Raw genomic sequence first — 10,852 nt, forward strand, 5'->3', positions numbered from 1 at the left:
ACCTTGTGTGTCTAGGCATGTTTCGTCAAGTTTAACGTGTTCATTTTATATGAAATTCATGTAAGAGGTGATAAACTCATAGACGATCATATTTGGGTTGGAAACGTCCGGGTAAACATACCCAAGGACCAACCAAGGGTCCTTGAGGAAGGACCCAAACTTGTTGTCAAGACTGTCCCAGGTAGGCCCCAAACGACGGAGGCATCGACGGCTCGTGGGCCAATCGACGCCCCGTCGATGGGTGTCATCTGTAGGGACTTATTATTGTGAGGAAGGAGGACCTTGACAAGTCTCTGATCCAACCAATGGATGGACAGGACAGTCTGTTTGTGGACAAACGGTCCGTCGACTGTCCACCGTCTATGGTCATGTCCCTGCGTGCAATTTCCCTGCTAAGTTAGGGGTGAATTTGTAAATTCACCCCACTTTTAAAAATAGACTTTGGCGTTTCCTAAGGGGTATATTGGGTATTTTAAATGTGTATATAAGTGTTAAACACATTTAAGACTTCATTCTTCCAAATCAAAAACCCCAAATCCCTTAAGAAATCTCAAAGACTCCATTGAAGTCCAAATTGAAGGAACAACTTGGTGTGGAGTTTTGAGTGTAAATTCTTAATCAAAGTGAATAATTATCATCATTGAAGTATGGATTTTGATCCTTGAAACTCGTTTCATCAAGGAGCCCAATCCTCAAGATGTTTTTCAAAGTTTTCTAATGTGAATTATCCAATTTCGGGATTCTATCATGGGTTCTTGCATAAATGATTTCTAAACATTGAATTATGATCTAATTGATATTGTATTGATGATTTTAACATAAATTACCTATGAACCCATGAATTTGGATGAACCCTAGGTTTTGACTAAGATGTGGGTAACTTGATACTAAGCTAATTGATGAATTATTATGGGCTTTCTAATGATGTATTAATGTAGTAAATTGATATCTAGGTTGTGTTGTATTGATGAATTTATATTGAATTGACCCAGTTCATTTATTATTGTAGTTTTTATGTTGAATTGTTGGTTATGGCCTTGGGTAAGGGTCTTGTGTTATCGAATTGAGTAATTTAGCATTGAATTGAAGTGTTGATAATGGAGGGTAGGTATTCTGCCCCATTCTCTTTATTTTGTTATTTTTTATACTTAAATTCTATTGTGATTGGTATGGTCCACTTATGGTGGTGGTGTTATGTGTTTTACTTGCAAATGATGTGGCCTTTTCGGTGTTACTTTATGCAATATGATGACCATGGACCTATTGGCAACTACTTGAAGTAATATGACTAATTGTGTAGTTTGATTATGTGAATCATGACATTATCTATCTACATGTGAAGCCATATATGTATTCTTCTATTAATGTTGTCTTAGGTGATCATGTTGGACTATGACTTTGACCTTGTGAGTATGATCTTAGGGCTGAGTCTTGGTTATTCCTACTTGACTATATGAGTCTATATTAGTTACATTGATGATGTTATGATAGTTTATAGGATGATTTGAAGATGTTAGGGTTGTTTTTAGGCGTTTCTAGAGAATGACTTGCCTTATAAGCTAAAAGTGAAGTATGTGGTGTCTTGTCTTGGTTGACTTGTGTCCCTGCTTGATGTATATATGATTATGAATATGTGATGTCTTGATTTAGGGTGTTAGAACTCTTAGTATTGAATGTATGAATAACATGTGACCTTAAAAGAACTTAGGAAAGTCTTTTATCTGAAAACCTTGACTTAAATGGTAAGGTTAAGATTGTTGAAGTTTTAAGCCGTAATGGTATCCTTCAAAGTAAAGGAATGATGGACTTAAGTTTAATTGGCTGTAATGGCATCATATTAATCCTTAGAAAAGTCATCATGAACTTCTTGTCGCCATTGTGAGATAGCCCTAGTGGACCTTCTTTGATAGGTTAAATGTGATTGGGTTATGAACTTGTTATGGAACTTTTTTATGTGAACCTAATGTATGAATTACTCTATGAGAACGCAGGCTAGCATCGAGTGAGTATGGTAAGTGAAAGTAATTCTAGTTAAGTATGAGACTAGATTACAAAGTATGCCCTTCATATTCATTAACCATGTGCCTACATGAGATGCGTGCAAGTTCTACCATTGGCAAGTAGAACATCCTCATCGGAGTAGGATAGAACTCCAGATTCCATGTCTTGTTACCATGGTCTATGTCGGTTATTTCCTATTCTCATCATGTGGAATACCTATTAGCATTGGAGAAGTTTATGAGGTTTAGGTGGTGGTATGAGACGTTATCTAGACATTACACAATTGGCTTTGAAGGTGTTATTGAGAGTTCCTAGGTCTTGTCTAAGACCATTATTTGAATGTCCTTTATGTGATGTATGAGTCTTAATGAACTAATGTCTTATGTTAAGGAGTATATAAATAAATGAGTACCTAATATAAAGTGACTTAAGGATTCCTTAGCTAAAGTATGAAGAGGGCATAAAGGATGATCTCTTCATGTCTTATCTTTGGAAGTCTTGAGGATGACTCTAGTTAGGGAAGTTGGTTAGTTTTGTGGACATAATTTAAGTCTTAGGTAGTCTTAAGGATTACTTAGGTAATCTTGAAGAGGTCACTATGGATGTTATCTTCTTGATTTACTTAAGTAGGCCTTTTGATAGCCTTTGGAAGGAGAATGTCATATCACATATGTGTTGATGTATTATGTGAGCATGATTATATCCTAGGGAGTCTATGGGATCTCTTAAGTGTGTGTGTAAGGGATTGTATGGGCGGTCGCTTCACAACTCACTCAAGTGAGACTTAGAGTTCACCTTTGGTAGAAGAATCTTACCTTGATGTTCATGATACTTTCTAAGTGTGTATGTGACTCATTATAAGTAATCCTAAGGGTCGTTTAGGCACATCTAGAGAAGGTGTATAGGAGGTCTCTCTTTGTGTGACTTAAGTTAATCTTAGGATAGCTTTGAGTGAGAATATTACATGCTAAGGGGTGTCAAAGTGAAGAATAAGTCACTTCACTGTAACAGTGAATGGGCTCACTGTAAAGTGAGTTCTAAAAATGTGGTTTTTGGTTTAAAGGTCATCTTATGTGTTTCTAAGTTGGTAAATATTGTTCTTATGATTATAATATGATTTCTAAATGAAAAGATTCATATTTCAAATAAATGTCCGTTTCCATGATTTTCATGCATTAAGCCATACTTAGTACATGTAGTTGTACTAATTCCATTCTTTTATCTACCTATCTATCTATATAGTTCTTGGTAGGTGAGGAGATTTTGTGGAAGTGAATACTTGGACTTAGAAGATCGTGCTAGAGAAGTTGAAGTATGTCATCACTTGACTCGAAGGAATATGTCTTTTATGTTTCTTTGAAGTATTGTAATAGACTAAGTATTTCTATATTCGTATTTTGTATTGGCCGTGTCCCAAGTATTCTTGTGTCTTAAGATGATGAGATTGAGACTTAGTATTTCCTATTACTTTTATATGAAAGAGATTTTAAAGACTATGATATATTCTATGAAATTTTTAATTCCGCACTATTTTTCGATATGTATATGCAATGAAATATATATATGAATGGGCTGTATAAGACCTCCGAGAGGTCGAGTACGCCGGTCTCAATCCAAGATTGTGTCCTAACTTCTAGGGTGTGGTCTTGGGATGTGACAGCCATGAACAATAAGGTCAACTTGGTCTACATTGAGAACATCAACGACGGACATCGGACGTAGGAGTAAGAACTTTTTTAATTTGTTGTCTTGCATATTGGCCTCCAAGTTAAAGTCTCCTATATAATTCAATTGACAATAGTAGGCCACCTTGATATGACAGAATCTCAACACCCTAAAAATTGTTAAGTTGCATAGGTTCTTGAGAGAAAAACATTAATTAAGGACATTGATAATTTTTCTAACACCGTGGTATTGATTTTCAGTAAATGAATTCACAAATCATAGAACCAGAAACCTTCAGAAAGTGATATGCTTGCAATTGACATGAAAATTGAGATTTACGACCTGTGGATGGTTCTACATACTATAGATGGGTCCGTAGACTATGCCCTTGGACCTCAGGGAAGATGAACTTAAGGATGATTTTAAAGGAAGTTTTTAACTTTGTAAATATCCACAAACTGTAGACCTTGTCGTGAAATGAAAGATCTGAAAATGGGATATTTTGGCTTCACTAGGATAAGAAGACTTCAGGGTCCATGTAAGAATTTACAGACCGTGGAAAGGGCATGTGAAAGTGAACTTTCTGTCATGCACCGAGCCTACACCCTAGATGTGGTCGACACTCGAAAATCATTTCTAATCCCCAAGCGAACCATTGACCTAACTAACTATTTGCGGAAGACGTACTCATGAATAAATGAAGAAGCTTTAAAAATAGAATTTATAACATTCAAACTCAAGTAAATACTTCACTCAATTGTCTGAAAATACTTAAGTGCAATAATAATAATACTTTGCAAAACCATCTCAAAATATCTCAAACAAAAGGGAAATATTGAGAGACTCATCAACACTTACTATCTATGAAGCCTCTAATGCTTGGATAGAAGCAATAACATGAAAGTAAATTCTGAAATCCTCCGAAAAGCAAGGAGGCTCACCAAAGTTATTTGAAGCACAAAGTGATCTCAACGAAACTGCTGCAGATGATCCTGAACACCTATATCTGCATCATAAAAGATTCATGTCGAATGACATTAGTATATTAAATGTATGAATATGTAATATAGCGTAAAATTAAACAACTAAAAGAAAGGGTTGCAGTAGATGTAGATTTATATTCAACTGAATGTAAATGAATTAAATAAGGAAGTGAAATCATTAAAACTTTACAAATATAATATACTTTCTCAATCTTTGAACATTAGCATAATAAATTATATATAAAATACACTTTAACTCTATTGGGAGATTCTTTAACTGACAACCATTACTATGAACCAAGTGATGATACAACATTTTCTCCACGCGCTGTCAGAATTATCCTATATCGTGTCGGGATATATGACACCTCAACTAAGTGGATCCACTAAGTTATGCCTGAAGTCTCTAAGGATTCATCTAAAAAGTATGATCATGTACCCATGTTGGTAAGACAAGGTTTATGGGGATTGTGAGTTGTCAAAACTCTCCCTTATATCGGTAATCAGTACTACTCCTAATAATATTTACCATTGCTCAATGTATAAAAACATTACTCTTTCTCATGTTTACTTAAATGAAAAAACAAGAAAGAAAAACATTATTAATTCCTGAACAGAAGAAGTGGACATTATTCCCACTCTATTTCATATTTCAAGCCTTTTTAACTTGAAACTTATCATAGGATTAATTTGTTGTTCTTTAATCCTTAGATATTTGCATGTTTAATAATTTATATTACTTCCAGTAAAAATTTATAACATCGATGACTTCTACACATGAAATAATATATACACAAAAATATGTATTTATTAGATATTCTTATTCACTATACTAAGTAAAAATATAATGATTTGAAGAATGATGTTCATAATTCAAGTATAATATTGACTACATTTTACATTATTTTATACACTAAATCTCATAAAATTAGCAGGTTCAAATCAGCTATGACTGTGTGGCAAAAACAATAATATATTTTTTATAAGTGAGAAAGATGTCCATCCCAATAAATGATTTAGTGAAGAAATATAATGTAAGAAAACATTTGAAAACACATAAATAGAAAGTTAATAATGACATATTTTATTTTCCAGCAATACGAAGAAAGAGCAATGAGAAATATAATAAAACAAAAAGGATTATTGCATTAAAGTTATTTCATTTGACAACTCTTAGTCACATACATTAGTGATGCTTGCATTTATAGATTTGACTAGTTTTCAGATAGGTGTGTTGCATGTTTATTCCAAATAATAATGCATGCATATCATATTTTTCACGCAACCAATAAATTTTAAAAGTTTCAAAATTGATATTGTAAAACATAAAAAAAATGTTATAAAGAAATAAGAGATTCTTACCAAATAAATAAAATTAATTATTGAATTATCACATTTAATTATAGTTATACACTATACCTTGTCCTATATTTATGATTTATATGAGGCCACCAAAATTGAGAGAAGGAAAAAATGACGTATGATTTTCAAAAACGTGTGTTTATTCCAAATAATAATGTATGCATATCATATTTTTCACGCAATCAACAAATTTTAAAAGTTCAGAAATTGATATTGTAGAACATAAAAAAATGTTATAATGAAATAAGAGTCTTACCAAATATAGTTAATCGTTGAATTATCACATATAATTATAGTTATACACTATATCTTGTCCTATATTTATGATTTATATGATGCCACTAAAACTGAGAGAAGGAAAAAATGACAAAAACACAACTAAATATGGTAAAACACATATGAAGATGGAATCAAATAAAAGAAAAGATTTTGAAATTAATAATTAAATACTACCATTTCTTATGATTTATAAGATATTACCGAATGCATAATTTATAGTTTGCATGTCCAATTTTTTCCTTCATTCAATATGAGAGAATGGAAGATGAAGTTTTAAAATTTAATTTGTAGAAATTAAATGAAAAGTGTTGATCTTTGATGTTTCATCTTTGTTAATGTTTTTCTCATTTTATTGCATTAAAGGTCTATTCAAATTTTTACTTTTAACATCTTTTCACTTTTAGTATTTAGTATAATATATATGATATTGTTTACTATTTAATTAGTTAGATATTTAATTTAGCATAAAGGTAAAATGATCCATGTTTACACTTAAAAGCATAATGAAACTTAGCATACCTAATTTGTACAAGTCACTTAAAAGCATAATGAAACTTAGCATACCTAATTTGCACAAGTCAAACAAGATGAAATAAAAATTTAACATGAGAAGCTATACTACATAGTCCTTAAGAGAAGAGTATCAACAACAACTTGCTTCAACAACAACTTGCTTAACTAATTGAAATTTAATCTTATTTATTAATTATTTTGTTTACTCTTATTTATTAATTATTTGTATCACATAAACAAGAAAATCGATGTAAAACTTATGACTTTACTTTATAGTATAACTTTCTCAATACAATTTTTGAGCCATCATCCTTCGCACTACATACAAAGCATATGAAACACTACTATAAAGAATTTCTAATTCATAATTTAATTCCACATCTTCTCTCTATTGAAGAAGCAAAATTACAAAAAAGAAAACTTATGACATATAATTCAAGAGATTAGCCTATCAAAAGACCAAAATAATTGCAACTCAACAAACCTATTTATCAAAATATACAAAGCAAGAAAAATAAATGGTTAATTTATACAAAAGGAAAAAATGAAGGGATTTTCAGCAAGACAATTGTAAGGAATATTAGTAAAAATGTATAGGACACAATTATCATTACAACCCATCCTAAAAGAAGTATAAAATATACCCAAAAATAATTAACATATATTAATACATAAATTATGGGAGTACAATCGGCATATTTCTAATACCCAAATAAAGTTTCATACAATTATCAAAACCCAAAGAAGCATAATATTTTTTGCACCAACTTTCTCATACCTAGAACGACTTGCTAGGGAAAGGATCAATTCGGCATCAAAGTAGACACTTATGAAAAGGTTTTCAAATCTAAAAGGATTACTGAGAAGTGAAGGAGAAGGGCAATTATATATGCTTGAAGAAACAAATATATAAAATTGTCTTATGATTGCTTTTCTAACATTGTTTTCTATCAAGAAATTAGATGTTTGAGTGATAATTTGATTGATCAATGTATATATTTTTCAATGCAAGTTTATAAAATTTTGTAAAGAATATGAAAAAGCTATTACTAACATGGAATATGAAAGAGACAAAACATTAAAATTGAAATAAATAACGGTGATAACTAAGTAATTCAAACATTTAATAATTGTGGGAAGATGGAACAATTTCTACATTCAAATTCAATGTAGAAAATGAATGGTTTTCTATTTAAAAGTTTTTTTTTTAATGTAGAACAAAATTGTTAATAAAAATTTGTACGGGCATTTTTTTAATTCAACTTTGGACTTGGAGACTTTTCACTTATAATAATATATGATGAGCTTTTAATTCTTTGTTGGAGTTAATATTGTTTATGATATATTTATTTTAATTTTATTTTTGATCAATATATACTACTAGTCAATACGTCTAGTGAGATTTTATTAACGATAAAACTAATAATTTATCAATATAGATAAGTATAAGTAAGGAGACCAATATGGGTTTTTGTGCATTGATGAAAGTGTTTCAACATTAATCAGAGGTCTTGGATTGATCCGTGGGTATGGAGAAAATCCTGTTGGGAGCACCAGCTCCGAAAGGGCCTTGCAGAGCTCAATCCAAGTTTAGTCGGAAGTTCTAATGTGAGCTCTGGACACCGAATGGAAAATCAAAAGAAAGTATAAGTAAGGAGGTCCTTACTTTACCAAAACATAGTAAAGTGAAATTGTTTATATATGTGAATATAGATACAGATATAATAAGAACCTTATATCTTTTAAATTAGTTGTTGCACTTCAAACTATTGACAATGTCATGTTCAACAATCATTTCCTACTTGCTCTTTCAACACTTGTACATCGACATTAATGTTGACAACCAACAAATGATCACATCCTTCTTTGTTTTAATTTATTTATCTGATTGTTACTTGACATAAAATATAAAAGAATAAAGAAAACTTTTGAATCTTATGGTCTTAAATTGAAAAAATGTGAAATATAACAAAATGTTCTTTATTCTTGTGGTTTTAAACATGGCATGTGAAAATTATAAATTAAGTGTTGTAAAAAGACATTTTTTTAAGCCGGTAAGAAAAAGTAAGACCAAGAAATTTGAACGAATGAAGTACCAAAATAAAAGCTTATTTCATTCCATGATCATAAACATACCAAAATATAAAATTAAAGTCATATATAAAAAAAAACTTAATCATCGAAATAACATATTTAACTCTATAAATACCAAATTAAATCACTAAACTTCAAATAAAGCAAGCAAAATCTATTCACTTGATTGAGATGACCCTTCATCGAAATTGGACGAAGTGTTTTCCCTAACTATTAAAGGATCAAGCGCACTTCCAATAGTTTGATATGGGAATACCTCATCAGCTTCCAAAAGTTGGCTCACTACTCTTTCAACTTCTTCATGCGCAGCTTCCAGGGCCTCAAACAAACTTTTAAGGCCAGGAAAGTCAAGTTTTTCATGTGAAGACTCTGTCCTCAATGCTTGAAGTGTTTGTCCACGTTTTTTTTCTTTTTCGAGTTCTCTCTCCAACGTGTTCAGCTTTCTATTGATCTCATCTTCATTGGCATTTTGCTGAGCTATAATCATGGGGTTAGGATCATTAGTGCTGGCTGTAGGATCCTCTCCGAGAAATCTCTCCACAATTGACTCAACAGAAGGATGCCCAAATGAATACACTTTGTTGCTTGGAGAATATACTACAATACCAACATTAGCACCACACAAAGTAGAGAGCTCACTTGCCTTCTTAAATAGGCCAAAACGTCGCTTTGAGAATGTAGCTTGCCTGCTGGTTTGATTTTGTATCCTCACAATTTGAATTCTTCTGCGATAATTAGGTCTTCTCATGGCTAAACTTTTGATTTGAGAATGTAAGAAAATGTGATGTTGAGCTTTTGTTTTAAAGATGTATTTATAGAGATAGAATCATCATATTGTTTGATGAAAATTAACTCAAATAACAAAAATATAAAAAATATTTATGATGATTCCTTATTTGGCATGATTTGACCCAAACCATAATATTAATTAAATTCCTTTTTTGTTTCATTGACATATTTTATAGTAATTCCTTTTTTGTTTCATTGACATTTTTTTTTTAAATTCATTGTACTAAATTATTGAAAAAGTTTTTATCGTGTCATTCTTTTGTGATATATGATTTAGTAAGTTAATGTGTAAATTGATGATAGTTTCTAAGGTAATTGGTTTTTTATTTTATTTGTATATTTTCTAAATTTGTTCTTGTTCAATTATGTATATTTCCTAATTTAGAAATGCTTTATAAAATACCTTCCACTATTAGATTTATCAATATGAAAATCCTTTTTTTAACTCATACTAACTACAAGAAAAGTTTAACAACTTCAATTTAATTTTAAGGTATTTCTATGTCTTCTAGAACATTTGCAAACTCGTAAAATATACTTATAACTTATGACACATTAAATATTATCATAATATAAATTCAAATCCTAACACATTTTAACATGTATAAACCACTTTAGAATATTCTCACACACTTTATATTCACAAGCAACTATGATGACAAGTCAACAACGTACCTAAAACGCAAGACAACAACCTATTTACAAGTAACTAAGATACCAAGCCAACTATCTAAGGCCGGGAGGACCCACACCCATAATTCTGAAGTCAAAACCTATCAGCTAATAAGAAAACAATAACTGAGAATATAATATAGTCAAACAATAACCTAATTGGACACCATAAGCTTGCAAGGTACAACACAACAACAACTATAACCCAACCCATGCCCATAAACTGAAGGGTACAATCAACAAACAACTATATTAGTGACAGGTGATTCATATGAATGCAACGTGAGTATTAGGACCATCTTTAACCTTTAACTACAAGAAATCCCATCAATGGGCTTTCTAGAAGACAGGAAACTCTAGGGGTGTAAGTCACCCAGCTAGCAAGGGTAAACTTGGGAATGTAAATATAACAAATCAAGGCCACCTAGTCGTACAGTAAATTGTTAGGGGTGTAATCCGTCCAACTAACAAGATTAAACCGGGGGCATAAGTAT

The 10,852-nt window shown here is 31.3% G+C and overlaps 1 protein-coding gene across 1 annotated transcript; it reads right to left on the reverse strand.

The window, feature by feature from the left end:
* Positions 1-9,051: 9,051 nt before the first annotated feature.
* On the reverse strand, positions 9,052-9,645 carry LOC101248914 (agamous-like MADS-box protein AGL29). Its single transcript, XM_004229524.1, has one exon. The coding sequence runs from the start codon at positions 9,643-9,645 to the stop codon at positions 9,052-9,054; it is 594 nt and encodes a 197-aa protein (XP_004229572.1).
* Between the last annotated feature and the right edge of the window lie 1,207 nt (positions 9,646-10,852).

Source organism: Solanum lycopersicum, chromosome 1 (genome assembly GCF_036512215.1).
Source record: "Solanum lycopersicum chromosome 1, SLM_r2.1".
Classification (NCBI taxonomy): Eukaryota; Viridiplantae; Streptophyta; class Magnoliopsida; order Solanales; family Solanaceae; genus Solanum; species Solanum lycopersicum.

Coding starts and splice junctions, on each gene's coding strand:
- LOC101248914 (XM_004229524.1), bottom strand. CDS start 9,645: ATGAGAAGACCTAATTATCGCAGAAGAATTCAAATTGTGAGGATACAA.